Genomic DNA, 27,517 nt, shown 5'->3' with positions numbered 1-27,517 from the left:
GACTAACAAAAGTTGAGACCAGGAGGGTTATGGGAACATAGGATGTATTGCAGGGAAAGTTCCCACCTGCGCAGTTCAGAAAAGCTGGTGTTGGTGGGAAGGATCCATATGACACAGGCTGTGAACCAGTCATTGAGATGAGGGGTATCATGTTTGGCAGCATGTTCAGCAACAGGGTGGTCCACTTGTTTTTCTGCCACAGTTTGTCGGTAGCCATTCATACTGAGAGACAGCTTGTTGGTTGTCATGCCTACATAGAATAGAGCACAGTGGTTGCAGCTTACTTGTAAATCACAAGTCTGGTTTCACAGGTAGCCCTGCCTTTGATGGGATAGATGATGTTAATGGCCGGACTGGAGTAGGTGGTGGTAGGAGGATGTATGGGACAGGTCTTGCATCTAGGTCTATTACAGGGGTATGAGCCATGAGGGGAGGGATTGGGAGCAGGGGTTGTGTAAGGACGGACGAGTATATTGTGTAGGTTCGGTGGACGGTGGAATACCATGGTAGGAGGGGTGGGAAGGATAGTGGGTAGGACATTTCTCATTTCAAGGCACTACAAGAGGTAATTGAAACGCTGGCAGAGAATGTAATTCAGTTGCTCCAGTCCTGGATGGTACTGAGTTACGAGGGGAATGCTCCTCTGTGCCCAGACTGTGGGACTTTGGGAGTAGGTGGGAGACTGGAAAGATAAGGCACAGGAGATTTGTTTTTGTACCAGGATGGGACGATAATTATGGTCAGTGAAGGCTTCAGTGAGACCCTCAGTATATTTAGAGAAGGACTGCTCGTCACTGCAAATGCGAAAACCATGTGTGGCTAGACTGTACAGAAGGGACTTCTTGGTATGGAATGTGTGGCTGCTGTTTAAGTGGAGGTATTGCTGGTGGTTAGTAGGTCTGATATGGACGGAGGTACTGATACAGCCATCTCTGAGGTGGTGGTCAACATCTAGGAAGGTGACTTGTTGGGTTGAGTAGGACCAAGTGAAGCAAATGGGGGAGAAGTTGTTGAGGTTCTGGAGGAATGTGAATAAGGTGTCCTCACCTTCAATCCAGATAGCAAAGATGTCATCAATGAATCTGAATCAGGTGAGGGGTTTAGGATTCTGGGTTTTTAGGAAGGATTCCTCTAGATGGCCCATGAATAGGTTAGCATTGGATGGTGCCATGCGGGTGTCCATAGATTTGTTTGTAGGTAATGCCTTCAAAGTAGAAGTAATTGTGGGTGAGGATACAGTTGGTCATGGAGACTAGGAAGGAGGTTGTTGGTTTGGAATACACAGGGTGCCCAGGGCGCCTGGAAAGGTAGTGTTCAATAGCAGTAAGGCCATGGGCATTAGGAATGTTAGTGTACAGGGAGGTGGCATCAATAGTGACGAGCTGGGTACCATGTGGTAAAGGGAAAGGAACTGTGGAGAGTTGGTCGAAGAAATGTTTGGTATCTTTTATATAGGAGGATAGGTTCCGAGTAATAGGTTGAAGGTGTTGGTCTACGAGAGCAGAGATTTGCTCAGGGGAGCACAGTAACCGGCCACAATGGGGCATCCCTGGTGGTTGGGTTTATGGACTTTAGGAAGCATGTAGGAGGTGGGAGTACAGAGAGTGGTAGGGATAAGTAGAGAGATGGACTCAGGGGAGAGGTTCTGGGATGGGCCTAAGGATTTGAGTAGTGACTGGAGATCCTGCTGGATTCTTGGAATGGGATTACTGAGGCACAGTTTGTAGGTGGAAGTATCTGACACCTGGCGGGGTCCTTCTGCCACGTAATCCTTGCACTTCAAAACAATGGTGGTGGAGCCTTTTGTCTGCGGATAGGATTATAAGATCAGGATAAGTTTCTAGATGGTGGACTGCAGTTCTTTATGCAGATGTAAGGTTAGTACGCATGTCGAGGAATTTGGGGAATGATGGTGAGGCAAGATTCAAGGATAAGAAATTAACAGGGGGTGGTTTGGAGGCAGTGGGGGTGGATCACAGTTGGGTGGAGGAGTGAACTGAGTTAGGCAAGGTTCAATATTGGCCTTTGGTTGAACCTGATTGGTCATGTTGATGGCCAAAAAGTGTTTCCATTGTAGGGACCGGGAGAAGAAGAGAAGGTCTGTAACTATTGCTGCATGGTTGAATTTGGGAGTGGGGCCAAAGGTGAGGACTTTGGAAAGGACTGATATTTCTGTGGGACTAAGGCTTCTGGAGGAAATGTTCATGACCGTGTTGCGGGTCCGATTAGGTTTTGGGTTCTGTGTGGTGGTGGGAGGGAGTTTTGGAGGGTGAGGTAAGTGTAGTAGGTCTGCGAGACAGGGTTTGTCAGCGATGAGGTGGCGTGGGGGAGGTTTGGAGGTTGTTGTAGAAGTGGTGGACAGTGGTACTCTGTGGCGGGAGTAGGAAGTGAGCAGGATGGAGAGCTTTTGGAGGTAGTGTTGTGCATGTTGCTCAAATTTCTGCAGGGCAAGAGTTTCAATGTGTGTTATGGGTTCCAGGAATTTGGGATTACATAGCAGGAGAATTTTGCAGATGGATTGGGCTTGACTGATACGGTTTTGGAGAGAAGTCACGAAGGTCACAGAAGAGAATAACTAATCAGTAATAAATATATGTATATTACTGTGTGTAGCAGGTTTTAGGGCGGATAAGCGTATAGAAGGGGGGTGGCAGATGTGACTGGATGAGGTGGATTTAGTGGGTGCGAACAGTGATAGAACAGAGAAAGTGTGGGGGGTGTGGAGGTGTTCGTAGTTAGAGATGTAAGATCGTGTGGCACCACAAAAGTGCAGGAGATAACACACAAAAATACGGAAACTGACACAGTGAGCATGATCAGTTCAAGGTACAGGCTTAATTATATCAGCGGGAGTAATGTGGGACATAAACTGCTGCACCAACAATCAGTGTGGTGATGATTTTCACAGGTTTACAGCCGGGTTCCATCGTCCTGACGACAACACGATATTTCGGCGGACCATCTGGCCGCCATCTTCAGGTGAGATTGAGTGCACAATCACGCTGGAACTCAAGAGACCTCAGATTCAGCGGCTCCTTTATACCGCGGGTACTGGCCGTTGCACGTGTGCGAGCAATGGAAATGCTGCCCTCTGTGAGGCGAAGAATTGCAGCGGCGCCAGAGGTGAAAACTGTCAAAAGTGAGGAATCGCAAAATTAAAATGCAGCCGGTCGGAAACCAGACCGTTGTTTTATCTGTGATAAAATTGGATTCCACGTCTTGCTTAAATGAAAACCTTTGTCTCTATTAATAATATCATCAGACTGACGTATTTCAATTGATTCTTTCAATACACAATCCCAGTAACAGGAAGCCGAGGCAATAATTTGCGTCTCCTTGAAGGACATATTGTGCCCTTCCTTAAGACAGTGTTCGGCAACGGCTGATTTTTCCGGCTGGAGCAGACGTGTATGCCGTTGATGTTCCACACATCGATCTCGAACTGTATGAATAATCTGTCCAATGTAGGCCTTACCGCAGTGACATGGAATCTTTTATGACCCAGGCTTCCTCAGTCCTAAGTCATCTTTCACCGATCCAAGAAGGGATCTAGTTTTGGCAAAAGGCTTAAGGGCGCTTTTAATATCATATTTCCTGAGGATTATTGAAAATTTCGAATAAATGCTTCCCACGAAGGGTAAAAAAGCAACAGATTTGGAAGTGTCCACCGTTGGTTCTTGTGGGGGTCCAAATTGAAAATCACGAGTAATTTGGTCATCAGAATACCCATTCTGCCTGAAGACAACCTTGAGGTGATCTGTTTCAAGTTATTGGAATCCGAAACAGCATAAGCCCTCTTGACAGTGTGCGTAAAACTCCCAAGCGTTGATGATGTGGATGACAACTTGTGGCATGGAGGTAGCGGTCCGTATGCGTAGGTTTTCGGTATACACTGTGGCTGAAAGTCCCATTTTCTTTCCTATGTACTAAAACATCCAAAAATGGTAATTTGCCATCATTTTCAATTTCCCTCGTAAATTTGATTCGTGGATGAAGGCAGTTAAAATGATCTAAAAATCTATGAGATTCCATTCCATGTGGCCAAACGATGAAAATATCATCCACGTATCTCAAAAAACATGTTGGTTTAGGAGAAGATGTCTTAAGTGCCATATGCTCAAAATCTTCCATAAAGACATTGGCGACAATAGGGGAAAGAGGACTCCCCATAGCCACACCGTCAGTTTGTTCAAAAATTGCTTCATTAAATAAAAAATACGTCAATGTCAATACATGGCGGCACAGCTCACTAGTTTTGTCATCCAAGAGTTGACCAATTAGCAATAAAGACTCCTCCAAAGGTACCTGAGTGAAAAGTGAAACAACATCAAAGGTCACTAGAAGGTCAGATGATCCAGGGCGTAGACGTCAGGCGTTGAAAAAAATCGGACGAGTTGGATATGTGGTGTTCACACTTCCCAACGTGTGGGCTCAGAACAGAAGCAAGATATTTTGCCAAATTATAAGTAGGGGCGCCCCGATTACCAACAATCGGACGAAGAGGTGCCCCAGGTTTATGTACCTTTGATAGACCAAACAATCTGGGTGGTACTGCCGCCCCTGGATGAAGTTTTTTTAATGATATCCTCAGGCAATGAGCTCTTCTTAATAAGACAGATGGTCTTCCGCTTTATCCGATTGGTAGGATCGCTCCTTAGCTTACGGTATGAAGAATCCTCCTACAAATAAGCCATTTTTGCCAGATAATCTTCACGAGTATCTTACTTGAAACAAGTTGTCATCCACAACATCAACGCTTGGGAGTTTTACGCACACTGTCAAGAGGGCTTATGCTGTTTCGGATTCCAATAACTTGAAACAGATCACCTCAAGGTTGTCTTCAGGCAGAATGGGTATTCTGATGACCAAATTACTCATGCTTTTCAATTTGGACCCCCACGAGAACCAACGGTGGACACTTCCAAATCTGTTGCTTTTTTACCCTTCGTGGGAAGCATTTCTTCGAAAATTTCAATAATCCTCAGGAAATATGATATTAAAAGCATCCTCATGCCTTTGGCCAAAACTAGATCCCTTCTTGGATCGGTGAAAGATGATTTGGGACTGAGGAAGCCTGGAGTATACAAGATTCCGTGTCACTGCGGCAAGGCCTACATTGGACAGACTACTCGTACAGTTCAAGATCGATGTGTGGAACATCAACGGCATACACGTCTGCTCCAGCTGGAAAAATCAGCCGTTGCCGAACACTGTCTTAAGGAAGGGCACAATATGTCCTTCAAAGAGACGCAAATTATTGCCTCGGCTTCCCGTTACTGGGATTGTGTATTGAAAGAATCAATTGAAATACCTCTCTCTGATGATATTATTAATAGAGACAAAGGTTTTCCTTTAAGCAAGACGTGGATTCCTATTTTATCACAGATAAAACAACAACGGTCTGGTTTCCGACCGGCTGCATTTTAATTTTGCAATTCCTCACTTTTGACAGTTTTCACTGCTGGTGCCGCTGCAATTCTTCGCCTCACAGAGGGCAGCTTTTCCGTTGCTCACGTATGCGCAATGGCCAGTACCCGCGGTATAAAGGAGCCGCTGAATCTGAGGTCTCTTGAGTTCCGGCGTGATTGTGCACTCAATCACACCTGAAGATGGTGGCCAGATGGTCCGCCGAAATATCGTGTTGTCGTCAGGACGATGGAACCCGGCTGCAAACCCGTGAAAATCATCAGTATTTGATACGCCGGGAAAATGTACGGCATCAGACAGTGAAGTATTGCAGTTTAGACGGAGGGAGGAGGGGTTAAGTAGTGGAAAGGAGAGACATAAAAACGAAAAGAAATTAAAAGACTGGGTGTATCGGTGAAATGACGGCTGTGTAGTGCTGGAATGGCAACAGGGAGGGGACTGGATGGGTGAGGACAGTGACTAACGAAGGTTGAGGCCAGGAGGGTTATGGACACATAGGATGTATTGCAGGGAAAGTTCCCACCTGTGCAATTCAGAAAAGCTGATGTTGGTGGGTAGGATACATATGGCACAGGCTGTGAAGCAGTCATTGAGATGAGGTGTATCATGTTTAGCAGCATGTGCAGCAACAGGGAGGTCCACTTGTTTTTTGGCCACAGTCTGTCAGTGGCTATTCATGCGGACAGACAGCTTGTTGGTTGTCATGCCTACATAGAATGCAGCGCAGTGGTTGCAGCTTATCTTGTAACTGCCAATCCTTAGCCCTCACCAACATAGTCCTGCAAAACCATAACAGCCAAGCCCAATCCTCCCTGCAGTACCTTCTCGCCATCCGCAAATTCTCCTGCTATGTAATCCCAAATTCCTGGAACCCATAACACACATTGAAACTCTTGCCCTGCAGGAACTTGAGCAATATGCACAACACCACCTCAAAAAGCTCTCCATCCTGCTCACTTCCTACTCCCGCCACAGAGTACCACTGTCCACCACTTCTACAACAACCTCCAAACCTCCCCCACGCCACCTCATCACTGACAAACCTTGTCTCGCAGACCTACTACACTTACCTCACCCTCCAAAACTCCCTCCCACCACCACACAGAACCCAAAACCTAATCAGATCTGCAACACAGTCTTGAACCTTTCCTCACAAACCCTTAGTCCCACAGAAATATCAGTCCTTTCCAAAGGCCTCAACTTCTGCCCCACTGCCAAATTCAACCATGCAGCACTTGTTAAAGACCTACTCTCCTTCTCCTGGTCCCTACAGTGGAAACACTTTTTCACCACCAACCTGACCAATCAGGCTCAACCAAAGGCCAATATTGAACCTTGCCTAACTCCGTTCACTCCGCTATCCAACGATGATGCACCCCCAGGGCCTCCAAACCACCCCCCGTTAACTTCCCAGAATTTCTAATACTCGAACAAGTCCATAAACCCAACCACCAGGGATGCCCCATTGTGGCCGGTTACTGTGCTCCCCTGAGTGAATCTCTGCTCTCGTAGACCAACACCTTCAACCTATTACCCGGAACCTATCCTCCTATATAAAAGATACCAAACATTTCTTCGACCAACTCTCCACAGTTCCTTTCCCTTTACCACACGGTACCCTGCTCGTCACTATTGATGCACCTCCCTGTACACTAACATTCCTAATGCCCATGGCCTTACTGCTATCGAACACTACCTTTCCAGGCGCCCTGGGCACCCTGTGGATTCCAAACCAACAACCTCCTTTCTCGTCTCCATGACCAACTATATCCTCACCCACAATTACTCCTCCTTTGAAGGCATTGCCTACAAACAAATCTGTGGTATGGCTATGGGCACCTGCATAGCACCATCCTATGCTAACCTATTCATGGGCCATCTAGAGGAATCATTCCTAAAAACCCAGAATCCTAAACCCCTCACCTGGTTCAGATTCATTGATGACATCTTTGCTATCTGGATTGAAGGTGAGGACACCTTATTGAGATTCCTCCAGAACCTCAACAACTTCTCCCCCATTTGCTTCACTTGGTCCTACACAACCCAACAAGCCACCTTCCTAGATGTTGGCCACCACCTCAGAGATGGCTGTATCAGTACCTCCGTCCATATCAGACCTACTAACCACCAGCAATACCTCCACTTCAACAGCTGCCACACATTCCATACCAAGAAGTCCCTTCCTTACAGCCTAGGCACACATGGTTGTTGCATTTGCAGTGACGAGCAGTCCTTTTCTAAATATACCAAGGGTCTCACTGAAGCCTTCACTGACCATAATTACCATCCCATCCTGGTACAAAAACAAATCTCCCGTGCCTTATCTTTCCAGTCTCCCACCACCTCCGAAAGTCCCACAGTCTGGCCACAGAGGAGCATTCCCCTCGTAACTCAGTACCATCCAGGACTGGACCAACTGAATTACATTCTCTGCCAGCGTTTCAATTACCTCTTGTCATGCCCTGAAATGAGAAATGTCCTACCCACTATCCTTCCCACCCCTCCTCCCATGGTATTCCACCGTCCACCCAACCTACACAATATACTGTCCATCCTTACACAACCCCTGCTCCCAATCCCTTACCTCATGGCTCATACCCCTGTAATAGACCTAGATGCAAGACCTGTCCCGTACATCCTCCTACCACCACCCACTCCAGTCCGGTCACTAACATCATCTATCCCATCAAAGGCAGGGCTACCTGTGAAACCAGGCATGTGATTTACAAGTGAACTGCAACCACTGTGCTGTATTCTATGTAGGCATGACAACCAAGAAGCTGTCTGTAAGTATGAACGGCCACCAACAAACTGTGGCCAGGAAACAAGTGGACCATTATGTTGTTGAACACGTTGCCAAACATGATACCCCTCATCTCAATGACTGCTTCACAGCCTTTGCCATACGGATTCTTCACACCAACACCAGCTTTTCTGAACTGCGCAGGTGGGAACTTTCGCTGCAATACATCCTATGTTCCCGTAACCCTCCTGGCCTCAACCTCCGTTAGTCACTGTCCTCACCCATCCAGCCCCCTCCCTGTTCCCATTCCAGCACTACACAGCTGTCATTTCACCGCCACACCTGGTCTTTTAATTTATTTTTATTTCTCTCCTTTTGCTACTTACCCCCTCTCCCCTCCGCACCTTGTCTCCTGCCCTCCGTCTAAACTGCAATACTTCACTGTCCGTCACTCCCACCATACTATCCCTCCCCTCCCCGCCCCAGCCTCCTCCTTACTCCCACCCAGTCGCCACTCCCATCACACACTGGTGCTGCTGCTGCTGCTCACAGTGTAGTTTCAGCTCTATGAGACTGCAGACGTGTGTGCAAGTTGCGTTTGCGTGAGTGTGTGTGTGTGTGTGTGTGTGTGTGTGCATGTGTGTCTACTGCTGACAAAGGCCTTAATGGCCAAAAGCTATGTGTGTGTGAATCTTTTTATTGTGCTTATTGCAACTCAGCATCTCCACTATATGGTAAGTGGCAACTTTTCTTCTCTGGTATTGATACTGGAGTTATGTTATATAACCATTTGCCTTCTTACCTAAAATGCATACAAACATTAAATGCATTTAAAATACAGTTAAAACAGTTCTTGCTTGACCACTGCTTCTATTCTTTGCCTGAATGTATGGAACATCATAATAAGTAAACCTCATTTACCAAATTTAATTGTCAATTCATAATGTAGTTTACATTGTGCTTATCATGTCATCTCACTTAATAACTGCTACTATCACATGTAGAAGCAAAGTAGTACACCAACCTACACTGTTATGCATTTTGATTATGTCAACAATGTAGTCAAAATGACTACTGTATTGTAAATTAACTAGGCTTACCACTGTCCTATGTCACATGTAAAAACAGTGTACTAAAATGATTCTTGGACGAAAACAATAAACACTTCATGCATGTTTGGAGATGATGACAGACTCTCCATTCATTCATTGATTCCATAAATCCCATAGTGATGGAGAGCTTTCAGAGGCAAACTGCTTGCAATGGCTGCTTCTACATGTCAATGTGTAATTCAGTTTGTGTTGAGTACACTAACAACAAATTATAACCAGTGCAATGCACCATAAATGAATTATGCCAATGGGACAGAAATTGGTAGATGTGATGTACATGAATGGATAAATAGATGATTACAATTTCAGAAAAGTTGGATGATTTACTGAAGAGAAAGAGCTTCACAAAGAAAGAACAAGTCATCAATGCATTGGTACACCGTCTCCCTTATGCAAGCAGTTATTCACCTTGGGATTGATTGATAGTTTTGCTGCATGTCCTCCTGACAGATATCATGCTGGATTCTGTCACACTGGTGCGTTAGATCATCAAAATCCCAAGATTGGAGTCTTTCATCATGGAGAGCCCCATCCATAATGCTACAAATATTCTCAGTTGGGGAGATATCTGCCAACATTGCTGGTCGAGGTAGGATTTAGCAAGTGCAAAGAGAAGCAGTAAAAACTTTCACTATGTACAGGCAGGCTTTATATTCCTGAAATGTAAGCTGAGAATAGCTTGCCATGAAGGGCAACAAAATAGGGTGTAGAACATCAGCAATGTCCTTCCTGCTGTACTGTAAGGGATCAGCAGTCAGATTGGTATCCCACCACCATCTGGGGCGTCTCCAGATACGTCTTTGCTGATCATCAGGGCTCAATTCAAAGTGGGGCTTATTACTGAAGACAATTATTGGCCAGTCACTGAGATTCCATGCTGAAGTCATGTCTGGAGACACTCTGGACAGCAATAGGATACTATCCTGATTGTCACCCATCATATGGCCTGACAACTGGAAGAGATGGAAGGTGTGCCATTTCTTTTCAAAGCAGGGCTCCTTTGGTCATCCACAGCACCGTTACATTACAGTGATACACTGACAATATCTGACTAACTACTTCGTTGACCTTCATGACAAGCCATCCTCAGCTTACATTTCAGAAACACGATGTCCACCCACATAAGGGGAGAGTTTCTACTGTTGGTCTTTGTGACTTGGCCATCTCTCCCCAACTGAGAACATTTGGAGCATTAAGGGCAGGACCCACCCCAACCAGCTTTGGATTTTGATTATCTGAAGTGCCAATTGGATAGAATTTGGTACAATATCCCTCTGGAGGGCATCCAATGATTCTGTCAATCAATACCAAGCTAAACACGTGCTCGCATAAAAACCAGAGGACCAGTACATTATTGACTTGCTTTATTTATTAAGCTCTTTCTCGTGAATAAATCATTCAATTTTTCTGAAAGTGTTACTCATTTGTTTATCTGTATACATGCATCACATCTACTGATTTCCATCCTGTTTGGGTAATGCTATCATGTTGCATTATATCAGGAGAAACAGCACTTTGAAATAGTCCTGTTGCACTTGTAAACTGCTCAGCTGCTGCTTTTTCAGCTAATACTTCAAACAATTTATGTGATTTTACATAAAATGCTATAATATAACTATACACTGGCAAACTCAAGATTATTGATACAAACTTTAGAGTTAAGTGACATTTTGACAGCTGAATCCAGATATTCTGTTAAAGTAGGACAGCCTTGCTAATAAAGTTTTCTTATACATCATTTTTAAGTATCTGGATATACAGGGTGAGTCATCTAACATTACTGCTGGATATATTTCGTAAATCACATCAAATACTGATGAACCGATTCCACAGACCGAACGTGACGAGAGGGGCTAGTGTAACTGTTTAATACAAACCATACAAAAATGCACGGAAGTATATTTTTTAACACAAACCTACGTTTTTTTAAATGGAACCACGTTAGTTTTGTTAGCACATCTGAACATATAAAAAAATACGTAATCAGTGCCATTTGTTGCACTGTAAAATGTTAATTACATCCAGAGATATTGTAACCTAAAGTTGACGCTTGAAACCTCCGACGTTCAGTTGCGTGTTGTAACAAACACGGGCCACGGTCGGTGAGCAGCATCTGCAGGGACATGTTTACGATGATGACCGTGTTTACGAATGTGGCTGTAGTGCACTGTTGTGGTTTGGTCTAGCTGTCGCAGTGTCCGCATGTAGCGCTTGCTGCTATTGTTAGTCTGCATTCGTCTCCGCACGCAGACCAACTGTAGTACACCGTTTTACCAGACGTCTGTGATAATGTAGTGTTGTAGGAACTGTGACCATGGTGTATTCGAACTCTGAAAAGGTGGGGATGATACTCATCTATGACGAGTGTCAACTAAATGCAGCTGGAGCCTGCAGGGTGTATGCAGAACGGTACCCGGACAGAGAGCATCCAACGTGCCGCACATTGCAAAACATCTACCGCCAACTGTGTGCAACAGGTATGGTCGTAGCACGCAAACGGGTTCGTAACAGGCCCATCACAAGAGAAGCGGGTGCAGTTGGTGTGTTAGCTGCTGTTGCCATGAACCCACACATGAGTACACGGGACATTGCGAGAGCCGATGGACTGAGTCAAAGTAGTGTCATGCGCATACTGCATTGTCACCGCTTTCACCCGTTTCATGTGTCGCTACATCAGCAATTACATGGTGGTGACTTTAATCATCGAGTGCAATTCTGTCAATGGGCATTAACAGAGAATGCGTTGCAGTTCTACCTGTTTACCGATGAAGCAGGTTTCACAAACCACGGGGCAGTGAATCTACGGAACATGCATTACTGGTCCGTGGACAATCCTCGCTGGCTCAGACAGGTAGAGCGACAGCGAGCCTGGACTGTAAATGTATGGTGCGGAATCATTGGCGACCACCTCATTGGTCCTCACTTCACTGCAGGGGCCCAAACAGCTGCAACATACATCGCGTTTCTACAGAATGATCTGTCAACGTTGCTCGAAAATGTCCCACTGGAAACGCGTTGACGTATGTGGTATCAGCATGATGGTGCACCTGCACATTCCGCAATTAACACTAGGCTGACCCTCGACAGGATGTTCGACGGGCGTTTCATAGGACGTGGAGGACGCATAAATTGGCCAGCCTCTTCTCCTGATCTTACACCTCTGGACTTCTTCCTGGGGGGTACGTTAAAGGAGAATGTGTACCGTGATGTGCCTACAACCCCAGAGGATATGAAACAAGGTATTGTGGCAGCCTGCAGCGACATTACACCAGATGTACTGCGGCGTGTACGACATTCATTATGCCAGAGATTGCAATTGTGTGCAGCAAATGATGGCCACCACATTGAACATCTATTGGCCTGACATGTCGGGACACACACTATTCCACTCCGTAATTGAAAACAGAAACCACGTGTGTACGTGTACCTCACCCCTCATGGTAATGTACATGTGCGTCAGTGAAAAAGACCAATAAAAAGGTGTTAGCATGTGGACGTAATGTTCTGTTCCAGTCTCTTCTGTACCTAAGGTCCATCACCATTCCCTTTGGATCCCTACGTAATTCTGTGCTCTCTGATACACACGATCGAACAGCGGAGGAGTGGTACTCAAGCGTCAACTTTAAGTTACAATATCTCCGGATGTAATTAATATTTTACAGTGCAACAAATGGCACTGATTACGTATTTGTTTATATGTTCAGACGTGCTAACAAAACTAACGGGGCTCCATTTAAAAAAACGTAGGTTTGTGTTAAAAAACATACTTCCGTGCATTTTTTATGGTTTGTATTAACCAATTACACTAGCCCCTCTCCTCACGTTCGGTCTGTGGAATCGATTCGTCAGTATTTGATGTGGTTTACGAAATATATCCAGCAGTAATGGTAGGTGACTCACCCTGTATTTACTGCCTGGTGCCTGTATCAGCAATTTGTTTAAGACTTTTTGAAAATCTGTTCTGAACCAGAGGTAGGATCATACATTTCAAATTTAAATTATTCTAGTATTGTGGGTGTGACTTTCACAGTTCATCTTAACTTCATTCTTACACAAATACCGTCAGGAATAGTATGTACTGGTATGTAAGCGTAAGAATCCTTACATAACTGAAGAGGATTCTGCAAGATGATTAATTATCAATTTTACACAATATGCTATACACTTCTGTAGAATAAGCAGAACAATTGAAAACCCAGGGTGGAATATCAACAACATGGAAAGAACAGACTACTACCCACAATAGAGAAGAGGCATTGAACTGCAGACAGGCACATTAAAAAAGCTGCTAAAATATTAAAGCTTTTAAAAATAGTCCTCCTCCTGCAACAGGAAATTCACACACAGTCACATACACACTCAGACATATATAGCCACTGTCTCTAAGTCTTACTGTGACTGGATCTCCACACATTAATTATTTGTACTATGTCTTATTAGAACTCTTATTGCTCGATGAATTTTAAAGCAATTTATTTTGGGGCCATGTAGACTGTCAGAACCGCTATTTTGCATGCTTCCAAGTCTTTTACTGAAGCAACAGCACTAAGAGTGCTGTTCTGTGCAGTATTCATTTACATCTAGGCATTGGGACTCTCTTCCATTGTTTTGTATACATGGTGGCTCCTCTTTTCTCATATCACACAAAGTAATGTTAAATACAGTTGTATCCCTCTAGGTGCATAGGTTTGATTTCTGGGACTTCCAAACGATGTTCTGTTATGCACAGCTCATCTGCAGAAACGCCTTAGATTTTTAAATATCTTGTAATGCTATGAGAAGTTCATATATATTATTTAACTAATTTTTTTCTGTTTTAGTTGAAAAGTTTTAATGTATTACGTTTATTACTATTGTGCAGTCAAAACTGCCATTATTTTTTGTTTCTCTGCTGATTTTTGTAACTGTGTCTGTAGTCATTCAGCAACTCTGTTTTTCAGGAACTTTTACCTTAAAAATGGGCAAATGAAAATATTGGAAACCACTGGAGAGATAGTGCTCTGATTACAGTGAATACTTCTGGAAATTGGTCATGCAAGTAACCTTTGGCTGAAAATACTAAAATGTAAACCATGTGGGCAACTCGGGTGTTAATCATGCAGACAATCAGTATCATACCAAAGATGAAAGAGCGTCATTAATATTTGTCAGTGAGCAGAATGGCAGATATATTTACTGAGAAATCAATAAAAAAGGGGCTGGCATTCTAAAATTATATAAAATAACCATCAAATGTCTGACTTTGGCTGCAAGTGTAACAGAATATATTTCTAAACCCCACTGTCTTTCATGAAACAGGTGTGAACACCCATAATAAATACTTTCTCTGACTGTGAAGGTCCAATGGTAGTAATGAAACATCCCCACCAATCAGTTTTAGCTATTAAAGGAAAAATACAATTCAAAGGTACAATTTCACAGAATCATAAATACTGGCTCAGTTATACAATTCAGTTGAGACAAAACATCTGACGGAGGAATCTGGGTAATTTTGGAGGGAAACAAGATAGGAACAGGTGTGGGATGATTTTGAGAAAACTAAACAATAGTTAAGGAAAGAAATACTTGATAGTTACAAGTTTATTTACAGGCTGCATATGGGTGAATATTAACTATTCTATAATTTTCAATTTCACATATACATCTGCATACATACTCCACAAGCCACCACATGGTGCACGTCACAGGGTACTCTGCACCACTACTAGTCATTTCCTTTCCTGTTCCACTTGCAAACAGAGAGAGGGAAAGTGACTTGTCTACATGCCCTTATATAATCCCTAATCTACCTTTGTGGTCCTTACGGGAAATGTACACTGGCAGCAGTAAAATTGTCCTGCGACCAGCCTCAAACAGTAGCCCCCAAAATTTTCTCAATAATGCTCCTTGAAAAGAACATTGCCTTTCCTCCACTGACTCCCATTTGAGTTCTCCAAGCATCTCCATAATACTTGTGTGTTGTTTGAACTAACTGGGAACAAATCTAGGAGGCCACCTCCGAATTGCTTCAATGTATTTCTTTAGTCTAACGTGGTGTGGATCCTAAACACTCAAACTGTACTCAACAATTGGTCCATTAGTGCCCTATATGTGGTCTCCTTTACATATGAATCACACCTTCATAAAATTCTTCCAAAAAACTGAAATCAAGCATTCGCCTTCCCTACTAGAATCCTTACACGCTCAAGCACATTCCTTTTCATATAGCTTTGCGGCATAATGCCTAGATATTTAATCAATGTGCATGTGTCAAGTAGCACATTACTGATGCTGTTTTCAAACATCACATACACCCCCCCCCCCCTTTTTGTCTACCACCTGCAATACCTTGCATTTTTCCACATTTATAGCTAGCTACTATTCTTCACATCAACTAGAAATTTTTCCAGAGTAATCCTGTATCTTCTTAAAGTAACTCAATGCCGACACCTTCCCATACACCACTGCATCATCAGCAAACAATCAGAGATTGCTGCTCACCCTATTGGCCAGATCAATTATGTATATAAATACAACAGTGGTCCTGTCACGTTTCCCTGGGGCACTCTTGATGATATCCTTGTCTCTGACGAACAGTTACCATCAAGAACAACATACTGCAGTCCATTAATTAACAAGTCTCTGAGCCACTCATATACCTGGGTGCCTATTTCATATTTCATATGCTTGTACCTTTATGAACAGTCAGCAGTGTGGCAGCCATGTCAAATGTTTTATGGAAATCTTTGAATGTGGAACCCACAGTTGCCCTTCACCCATATTTTGCAGAATATCATGTGAGAAAATAAGCTTAGTTTTGCATGAGCAATGCTTTCTGTGGACAGAATCTTTTCCCCCTAAAGGATATTTCTTACATTCGAACAGAGAATGCAGGGTGTACATAAAGTCCGGGACAGTCTCGGAAACTGACATACGGCTGGGAGAGCGGTGTGCTGACCACATGCCCCTCCATATCAGCATCCAGTGACGTCTATGAGCTGAGGATGACTCAGCAGCTGGTTAGTACCGTTGGGCCTTCATGGCCTGTTCAGGAGGAGTTTAGTTTTATAAATTCCAGGAACACTTTAAATTATTTATTGCACAAGAACCAAACATTGCACAGATATCATACGTCATAAGTCATTTTGAAAAGGAACGCTGGAATGTATATTTTTTTTCTTTCTTTATTTTTTTTTTTCCATGTATATCACCACAGCATAGTTTGGTTATTTGCTGACAGTCAGCACTAGTCACAAACATGGCGAGTTCAGATGCAGAGCGAACTTTCTGTGTGTTGGAGTTTAACATCAATGGATGTTTAGAACCAAGTACGGCAAGAAACCACCAACAAGGAAGGCCATTCACCACTGGCACAACAAGTTTGTTACATTGGGTTGCTTTGCCCAGCAAAGAGAAGCGGTCATCCCAATGTGAGTGAAGTGAATGTGGAGCATGTACAAGAGACATTCATAAGGAGTCCAAAGAAATCGGTGCATCGTGCATCCCGTGAACTCGAAATGGCTCCAATGACAGTGTGGAAAGTCCTGTGACAGAAGCTGTCTATGAAACCATTCAAGTTGGAACTAGTGCAGAAACTCACTGATGACAACAAAGATGAGTGTTTTGAGTTTTGTTCGCAGTTGCAGCAATTGAATGAGGATGGGGATGGCATTGTTCATCACTTAATTTTTAGTGAAAGTGAACAGGCATAATTTTCGAATCTGGGGTACAAAGTATCCACACGAATGTATTGAATTTGAGCGTGATTCCCCTAAGGTAAATGTTTCTTGTGCCTTGTCACATTGAAAACTGTACGAGCCATTCTTCTTCGCCGAGAACACTGCCACTGGATATTCCTACTTGGACATGTTGGAGCAATGGCTGATTTCTCAAATGCAATCGGACTCTCTATTCATGTTTCAGCAGGATGGGGCTCCACCCCATTTTCATCGTTCATGGGTACTTGAACACGGAGCTGCCACATCAATGGATCAGCCGTGCTACAGAAGGGGACAGCTGTTTCATGAAATGGCCTCCCCTATCACCTGATCTCGCCCCATGCAACTTTTTTCTGTGGGAACACATTAAAGATCTGGTTTATGTACCGCTGCTACCACTTGATGTAGCAAAGCTCCAGGAGAATATGGGAACCGACTGCCACAGTTGACGATGCCCTGCTATGACAGGTATGGCAAGAATCTGATTACTGTACTGACATCTGCTGGGTCACTCATGGTTTGCATATTGAATGATTGTAAAAAAATTTCAGAGTTTCTCTTCAAAATGCAATATGTATGACATCTGTACAATGTTTAGTTCTTGTGCAATAAATAACTGAAAGTGTTCCAGGACTTGATGTGCATCCTTTATGTGCAACAATTCTGCAGCAAACCGATGTTAAGGATATCGAACTATAATTATGCAGGTCCATTCTTTTACCATCCTTACATGCAGGAGTCACCTTGTGCTTTTGTCCAGTTGCTTGGGACTTTGTGCTGGCAAGAGATTTGCAATAAATGCAGGCTACGTAAGGGGCCAGTGCTGTAGAGCACTCTTTGTAAAACCAAATTGGGATTTTATAAAGGATGTCAGAAGTATATATGGAAACATAACTAACACACCTACGTAATTAGATTCAGAAACAGAGAATGGTAAATTAAACACGGTGTCAACATAATATCACTATACAATAGAGACAATGAAGTGCAAAACACTAGATTCTGCTTATATTATGAGCAGGAAGAAAGGTAATTAATGTAGATTTTTTCTGAGTTTATACTTTCTCCCAGTTTGAGTTTGTACTTTCTCCTAGTTAAGGAAAAAGCAATATATTTATTAGATAGTCAAAAATTATGAAACAGATGGATTTGTACTCACCATAAAGAGGACACACTGAGTTGAAGCCAGGCAAGCTGTCAACCAAAGCCTTCTTCAGAAAAGATAGGAAAACACACAGACATTCACACAAGTAGTCATACCACATACACACATGACAGTTATCTTTGTCCTCTCTTGCTGGGCTGCAACTTTTGGAGAGGGGTGAGAAGAGCACTATCTGACAAATCATGTAGGGACTTAGTGTAACAGTCTTTTTGTTGTGCCTATGTGCAACTTAATGTGTCATCTTTACAATGAGTAGCAATCTATCCTTTTCATAATCATTGATATTCCAACCTGGACTTTCCATTGTTTGATATTTATCAGATAGGTTTCTTGCATTATCACCATAGTGTAATTTTTTATGTCCACACATGTACTACATTAACAGCCATTACTTGTACTTCATAAGTCACTTTACAAGTGTCAGATTAAGCCAGCACTGGGCACCTAGAAAGTGTTATGGAGAGGTCTTTGGTTTACTTTATGCCTCAAAATTTAGGATATAAAATAAAACGCCACTTTACTTTAGTGTCAAAATGATATGTACATTTTCTCGTGTTATGATCATACAAACATTACAAAAAAAATTCTTTTCACACCATGAGAAAATATAACATTTTTCATACAGATTCGCTTCATTAAATTTGTGCAGAATAATAAAGCTGTCACGGTGATTGGAATGAGACTATCATCAAGAATCAGAAATTAAATTTAAGAAAATTATATTTATAAGTAAATTAAATGTATAAAAATAAGGAACACAATCATTTTAATAATGGTTTCCTCAAAATCACCACTTTGTAACTACTGAACATGTAAGCTTTAGTTTACAAGCCTAGAGCCTTATCCATTATGCTACAGAGCTAGTGGGGAAACTCATGTTTTTAATAGTTTAGTGCCTCACAAGAAGTTATTTTTGTAAAAATTTTGTAAATAATGGTGCACCAGAATGGATAGCTGCATGGTGTGAAACCTGGCACCCAATGCTACATTACTATGTGAGTGGTTTCAAAAAGTCAGTCTGGTGTCACAGTGGCAAATAAATATTTACCAAATTCAGAAGTAAATCAATTGTAATGATAACATTTTATCGTCATATTATATGCCAATAATTGATATGTGCATTGTTATATTGTTGTTGTTGTCTTCAGTCCTGAGACTGGTTTGATGCAGCTCTCCATGCTACTCTATCCTGTGCAAGCTTCTTCATCTCCCAGTACCTGCTGCAACCTACATCCTTCTGAATCTGCTTAGTGTATTGATCTCTTGGTCTCCCTCTACGATTTTTACCCTCCACGCTGCCCTCCAATGCTAAATTTGTGATCCCTCGATGCCTCAGAACATGTCCTACCAACCGATCCCTTCTTCTAGTCAAGTTGTGCCACAAACTTCTCTTCTCCCCAATCCTATTCAATACTTCCTCATTAGTTATGTGATCTACCCATCTAATTTTCAGCATTCTTCTGTAGCACCACATTTCGAAAGCTTCTATTCTCTTCTTGTCCAAACTAGTTATCGTCCATGTCTCACTTCCATACATGGCTACACTCCATACAAATACTTTCAGAAACGACTTCCTAACACCTAAATCTATATTCGATGTTAACAAATTTCTCTTCTTGAGAAACGCTTTCCTTGCCATTGCCAATCTACATTTTATATCCTCTCTACTACGACCATCATTGGTTATTTTACTCCCTAAATAGCAAAACTCCTTTACTACTTTAAGTGTCTCATTTCCTAATCTAATTCCCTCAGCATCACCCGACTTAATTTGACTACAGTCCATTATCCTCGTTTTGCTTTTGTTGATGTTCATCTTATATCCTCCTTTCAAGACACTGTCCATTCCGTTCAACTGCTCTTCCAAGTCCTTTGCTGTCTCTGACAGAATTACAATGTCATCGGCGAACCTCAAAGTTTTTACTACTTCTCCATGAATTTTAATACCTACTCCGAATTTTTCTTTTGTTTCCTTTACTGCTTGCTCAATATACAGATTGAATAACATCGGGGAGAGGCTACAACCCTGTCTCACTCCTTTCCCAACCACTGCTTCCCTTTCATGCCCCTCGACTCTTATAACTGCCATCTGGTTTCTGTACAAATTGTAAATAGCCTTTCGCTCCCTGTATTTTACCCCTGCCACCTTCAGATTTTGAAAGAGAGTATTCCAGTCAACATTGTCAAAAGCTTTCTCTAAGTCTACAAATGCTAGAAACGTAGGTTTGCCTTTTCTTAATCTTTCTTCCAAGATAAGTCGTAAAGTCAGTATTGCCTCACGTGTTCCAACATTTCTACGGAATCCAAACTGATCTTCCCCGAGGTCGGCTTCTACCAGTTTTTCCATTCGTCTGTAAAGAATTCGCGTTAGTATTTTGCAGCTGTGACTTATTAAACTGATAGTTCGGTAACTTTCACATCTGTCAACACCTGCTTTCTTTGGGATTGGAATTATTATATTCTTCTTAAAGTCTGAGGGTATTTCGCTTGTCTCATACATCGTGCTCACCAGATGGTAGAGTTTTGTCATGACTGGCTCTCCTGAGGCCATCAGTAGTTCTAATGGAATGTTGTCTACTCCCGGGGCCTTGTTTTGACTCAGGTCTTTCAGTGCTCTGTCAAACTCTTCACGCAGTATCTTATCTCCCATTTCATCTTCATCTACATCCTCTTCCATTTCCATAATATTGTCCTCAAGTACATCGCCCTTGTATAAACCCTCTATATACTCCTTCCACCTTTCTGCTTTCCCTTCTTTGCTTAGAACTGGGTTGCCATCTGAGCTCTTGATATTCATACAAGTGGTTCTCTTCTCTCCAAAGGTCTCTTTAATTTTCCTGTAGGCAGTATCTATCTTACCCCCAGTGAGACAAGCCTCTACATCCTTACATTTGTCCTCTAGCCATCCCTGCTTAGCCATTTTGCACTTCCTGTCGATATCATTTTTGAGACGTTTGTATTCCTTTTTGACTGCTTCATTTACTGCATTTTTATATTTTCTCCTTTCATCAATTAAATCCAAATTTCTTCTGTTACCCAAGGATTTCTATTAGCCCGCGTCTTTTTACCTACTTGATCCTCTGCTGCCTTCACCACTTCATCCCTCAAAGCTACCCATTCTTCTTCTACTGTATTTCTTTCCCCCATTCCTGTCAATTGTTCCCTAATGCTCTCCCTGAAACTCTCTACAACCTCTGGTTCTTTCAGTTTATCCAGGTCCCATCTCCTTAAATTCCCACCTTTTTGCAGTTTCTTCAGTTTCAATCTGCAGTTCATAACCAATAGATTGTGGTCAGAATCTACATCTGCCCCAGGAAATGTCTTACAATTTAAAACCTGGTTCCTAAATCTCTGTCTTACCATTATATAATCTATCTGAAACCTGTCAGTATCTCCAGGCTTCTTCCATGTATACAGCCTCCTTTCATGATTCTTGAACCAAGTGTTAGCTATGATTAAGTTATGCTCTGTGCAAAATTCTACAAGGCGGCTTCCTCTTTCATTCCTTCCTCCCAATCCATATTCACCTACTATGTTTCCTTCTCTCCCTTTTCCTACTGACGAATTCCAGTCACCCATGACTATTAAATTTTCGTCTCCCTTCACTACCTGAATAATTTCTTTTATCTCGTCATACATTTCATCTATTTCTTCATCATCTGCAGAGCTAGTTGGCATATAAACTTGTACTACTGTAGTAGGCATGGGCTTTGTGTCTATCTTGGCCACAATAATGCGTTCACTATGCTGTTTGTAGTAGCTAACCCGCACTCCTATTTTTTTATTCATTATTAAACCTACTCCTGCATTACCCCTATTTGATTTTGTATTTATAACCCTGTAATCACCTGACCAAAAGTCTTGTTCCTCCCGCCACCGAACTTCACTAATTCCCACTATATCTAACTTTAACCTATCCATCTCCCTTTTTAAATTTTCTAACCTACCTGCCCGATTAAGGGATCTGACATTCCACGCTCCGATCCGTAGAACGCCAGTTTTCTTTCTCCTGATAACGACGTCCTCTTGAGTAGTCCCCGCCAGGAGATCCGAATGGGGGACTATTTTACCTCTGGAATATTTTACCCAAGAGGATGCCATCATCATTTAATCATACAGTAGAGCTGCATGTCCTCGGGAAAAATTACGGCTGTAGTTTCCCCTTGCTTTCAGCCGTTCGCAGTACCAGCACAGCAAGGCCGTTTTGGTTAATGTTACAAGGCCAGATCAGTCAATCATCCAGACTGTTGCCCCTGCAACTACTGAAAAGGCTGCTGCCCCTCTTCAGGAACCACATGTTTGTCTGGCCTCCTCCGTTGTGGTTGCACCTACGGTACGGCCATCTGTATCGCTGAGGCACGCAAGCCTGCCCACCAACGGCAAGGTCCATGGTTCATGGGGGGGGCATTGTTATATATGTTGCACATATATACAATTTTTTTTATCCTTACCTGTTCTTAAACAGTAGTATTGTATCCTTTTAGTCCACAGTGGCTGACAAAGAAGCAATGACACAACAGAAATGCAGTAACTATGAAACTAACATGTTATAGAACAATAGTCCACCAACAGCCTTCACTCTATACGGCTCATATCAAAAGTATTGTAAGAAAAAGATATATTGTAGAAAGAATGAATGAATGTAATAGTAGACTTACAAAAATAAATACAGCAACCATTAATCACTTTCTTATTGGTAATCAATACAGCCCCATTCTGAATGACTGAGTACTTACAACCAGCTTGTATTACATTAGGGAATTCCCCTTTAAGGTCAATGGTGTTGTCAGCTTATGACACATAACATATGGTGTTGCCAGCGTTCGCTTTTAAATATGAGCTAAAATTTTACTACTCATCATTGATTTATATACCATCATCTTTTCATTGGATGGCAGGTAGAATACCATTCATACTGTATTTTATGGACTATAAGACCTCCAAAATTCAGGTGTATCTTATACTCAAAATTAATATAAAAATTTCCAGTGCTTCATTTAAAATTCCAGCCAGTCTTAAAAATGGCCGTATATTCAACACCGTGGCGAACCTCTCTCTGTCTGGCAATCTGAATTCAGCTGGCAGTAGCAGTGCACCGACATGACAAACGTGAGTTGTAGGGTTCACAGGGTTGCTAACACTGTCCGCCTCCCTCCCCGCCATTGAAAACACAGAACACTGTCTAGCCTATGATGCGTCATTGTAGTCTACAGTGCCAGTGAACTTAAATTGAAAGTGATTTGTGTTATCAGTAAGAGTACACCATTTTTGTTAGTAGCAAGCTTCATAATTGAAATAAATAAAAGGTATACACATGATGCAGGCTATAAATTGAAAGTAGTAGTATAAGCAGAAGAACATGGAAACAGAGCAGCTGAGTGGCATTTAGGCCCTCTACTAACAGGAAAAACCATTCACAATAGGTGGGATAGTAAAGAAGAACTGAAAAAAAAAGAGGACTAAATATGCAAAACTAGAAGATGACTTATTGAATTGGATTCAAGGACACCATACAAAATGGCACTGAATCAATACAAAAATGATTCAAATACATGCTCATAAGCTAGAGGTACAGTGGAACTCAACAGATTTTAAGGGTGGAGTTGGTTGGTGCTACAGGTTTATGGAGCATCATGGACTTAGTGTGCGAACCAAAACAAAAATATCTCAGAAAATGCCACAAAAGTATGAAGAGAAAATATTATCTTTCTATCACTTTATTTTTCTACACTGAAAGAAAACCAGTGTGGAACTAAGCCAAATAGAGAATATGGATGAAACTCCTCTGACTTTTGATGTGCTGAGTTAACAGGAAAGATGCTAAAACTGCAAGTATAAAAACCAGTGGACATGAAAAAATCCACTACACTGTTGTCTTTTCATGTTGTGCTGACGGAACTAAACTTAATCCAATGACCATTTTCAAGTGCAAAACAATGTCAAAATCTTTTGAAGCACCAGCAGGTGATGTTGTTTATGTGCATGACAAGGGTTGAATGGACAAGGTTGGTATGAAATTATGGATTAAAGGAGTGTGGGAGAGAAGGAAAGGTGCTTTATTGAAGAAGAGTTCTCTTCTCGTGCTAGATCAGTTTAGTAGCCATTTGAAAAATCCTTTGGAAGAGAAACTGAGACAGGGAAATACAGAGCTTGCTGTTATTCCAGGAGGACTTACTACACAATTGCAACCTCTTGATGTCTCAGTAAATAAACCATTTAAAGTGTATACAAGTGACAAATGGAACAAATGGATGATGGATGAAACCCAAAATGAATTCACGCCGAAGGTAGTTTTAAAATGACCTACAATCAAATAAGTTTGTCAGTGGATAAAACAGGCATGGTCTAGAGTGAGAGAAGACATTATTGTTCAGTCTTTCAAGAAGTGTGTCATAAGTAATGCTCTCAATGGCTGTGAAGACCATCTTATATATGAAGAGGACAGCTATGATGATGAAGAGGAAGAAGAAGAAAGTTCAGATGGCGATTTTCGGGGATTTTAAAAGTCAGTTCAGTTCTATAGAGTACAATTTTTTTTTTCAGTGTGGCTTTGCAATCTAATTATAAAAATGGTGAAAAATGTTATTTTTTAAAATTGCTTAAAAATTAAAGTGTGTCTTATAGTCCGTAAAAAATTTACGGTAACTTGACAGATTTTTTTTTGCACCCGGACACGGGACCCCCTAATGTGTGAAGTCCATAGCTTTTACTAACTCTTGCTATGTGGCTAATCTGGCTCTGCACTTCACAAAGAGTTAAAGCTGATGACTGTACCTGACAAGTGTGGTTGATGTCATGAAGGTAGTCCAAAACTGTGGCCAGCAGCTGCTGGTCTTTCTCCCAGCACCGGTGTATGAACATAAAACATGTTAGCTGCATTACCCATCCTTAAACAATATAAATGAAACATTTGTAACTAGCCATAAGTGAAAATGGCTTACATTAAATTAAACAGCACATGATAAATTAGCACTAGCTTCTACCATAATTTCCTGCAATACACTATTTCTTTTAAACAGGTGACATAAACAAATAGAAAGATAACAATGCAAAAAAAAATACTACCAGTATTATGCAAATAACATTGACTTGTAATCTTCCATTGTTGTTTTAGAATAGCAACACAATACCTATTTGTTAATTATTGCTTTAGCTAACACAGTGATAAGTTGTGTTGTAATACATCCAAGTGAACAGCAATGAAATAAAATAAACAGCAAGCTAGGTGAGGAAAAAGTTATGATTCCTGGGAAAAAAGCACCAGATTCCAAATTAGAAGCACAATCCAACAATGAGGCAGCTGTCTAGAAGATAATTAGTAATCGAATAAGTGTTTTACTGGGATCTGATGTAAATGCACTGTTTCATGCTCTGAATGGATCATTATTGAGGGGTAACACTTGTACATGGCAACAGAGTGATAAAATGAAAGTTTGTATAATCATTGTTTAATTAAACAATGATTATTATTGTTTAATTAAACTCTTGGTAACATTTAGGCAGGTATTCTTTGCACGCGTACAACGTACACTGTGTGCCCACTCAAAAATCGGTGCATCCACTCGAGGGTTAATAAATATTGAAAGTTATTGTTTATAAACATGTATTATGATTACATTACATTAGATGTTTTGTTCACTCCATAGCCTAATAGTGAGCAGGCCGTTGTAGCCGAGTGGTTCTAAGCACTTCAGTCCAGAACCGCGCGACTGCTACGGTTGCAGGTTCGAATCCTATGTCGGGCATGGATGTGTGTGATGTCCTTAGATTAGTTAGGTTTAAGTAGTTCTAGGGGACTGATGACCTCAGATGTGAAGTCCCATAGTGCTCAGAACCATTTTAACCATTTGAAGCCAACAGTGGTGTTATCCTTTCAGTTGTGAAAGATGTCAAATACATCACATGGAACACAGACCGATGAACTGACATACACTGTCCAACACAAGACATGATGCTACATGTGGCATTACAGATGTATGACACAATAAAGATAGTACGTACGTGGAGCAGATACATATGTGGAATCATTCTAGCAATGATACAGGCCACAAATGGTGAAATCTACTGATGTAAGCAACTTTTTTTTTTATGACCTGAAGCAAGGGAATGTGTGTTTCAGAAATGGCAAAGTTGAATGGCTGCCTGTGTACTACTGTTGTGAGTGTCTACAGAAAATGGTTGAGGGACAGTGAAACCATGAGTAAGTGATAAGGCCTTGGACATCCACATCTCATCACAGGATGTGTAAGTCATACAAATTGTGGCAGATCTGATAACAGAGAACAATGCCGTTGCAGACACACTGTTGCAGAGCACACCGTACAGTGCACTTTGTTGATCACGGCACTCCACAGCGGACGACCCCTACACATTCTCACACTGATCCGACTTTATCAGTTACATTGCAATGGGCACAGAATCACTGAGAATAGATGGTGGATCAATGGAATCATGTCATCTGTTTCTTGTTGTGCCATGTCAATGGTCATTTCTGGATACACCGTCATCCAGGTGGACGGCTGCTCGAAAGATGTACTGTGCTATGTTCACAGGAAAGAGGGGACCGCTCTCCTGGGATTCTGTGGGACTCACGGTAGTAATCAAAGGCACTATGACAGGTGTGCACTACACAAATGTTATTCCTGGCCATTTGCATCTCTTCATGCTCGATGTCCCCCGAGACTGTGATGGCGTTTTCCAGCAGGATAAATGTCTGTGTCACAAAACCAGGATTGAGCTACAGTGGTTTGAGAAGCACAATAATGAGCTTCTGTCTCAGGTACCAAATTAGCTCAACCTGAGCCTGACAGAATGTGACACTGACGAGCGGCAGCTCTGTGCCCACAAACCACTGACCTGTAATTTATGACTGAGCAATGTCTGGTGCCAAATACCTCCACAAACCTACTGAGGACATGACGACTATGTGTCATGCAGACTTGCTACAGTATTGTGTTCCAAAGATGGACCAATAAAACGTGTGGTCAAAATGTGTTGGCTCATTGGTGTACTTTGTGCAAGTTATTTTGAATAGCTTAAACCTTCATTCAACTTAAGCTCACTGAATTAGTCTTAACAGTATAACATAAAGCTGCAATGTCAATAGTGGACCTATTGTGTTATTAATTGTACTGTATTATGTAGTTGATCTTGTCTGTTGGTGCAAAGGCCTAACAGCAAGAAAATTATTATTTTCATATGGAAAAAGTCAAAAGAATACATCTGATTTTTATTTCCTGAGTAATACAATAGTTGCCATACATAGTGCTCAAATAGTTAATAAACTGTTACAGCCCAGAATTGTCACAGGGAAAAAGACCAATAATGTGAATCATATTACTTTATGCAAAATGGACAAAAATAAAATATTATG

At 41.9% G+C, this 27,517-nt stretch overlaps 1 protein-coding gene across 1 annotated transcript in view; it reads right to left on the bottom strand.

Annotated features, from left to right (window-relative positions):
- Positions 1-27,517, bottom strand: part of LOC126101501 (lysocardiolipin acyltransferase 1-like) — a 130,159-nt gene that overhangs the window by 35,129 nt on the left and 67,513 nt on the right. The window contains exon 3 of the mRNA XM_049912146.1: positions 24,919-25,031. Within this exon, the coding sequence (XP_049768103.1) occupies positions 24,919-25,031 (113 nt within the window). The remainder of the gene's footprint in view (positions 1-24,918; positions 25,032-27,517) is intronic.

Source organism: Schistocerca cancellata, chromosome 9 (assembly GCF_023864275.1).
Source record: "Schistocerca cancellata isolate TAMUIC-IGC-003103 chromosome 9, iqSchCanc2.1, whole genome shotgun sequence".
NCBI classification, from domain to species: Eukaryota; Metazoa; Arthropoda; class Insecta; order Orthoptera; family Acrididae; genus Schistocerca; species Schistocerca cancellata.
The sequence above is the reverse complement of the archived record's forward strand: the minus strand, read 5'-3'. Positions and strand labels throughout refer to the sequence as shown.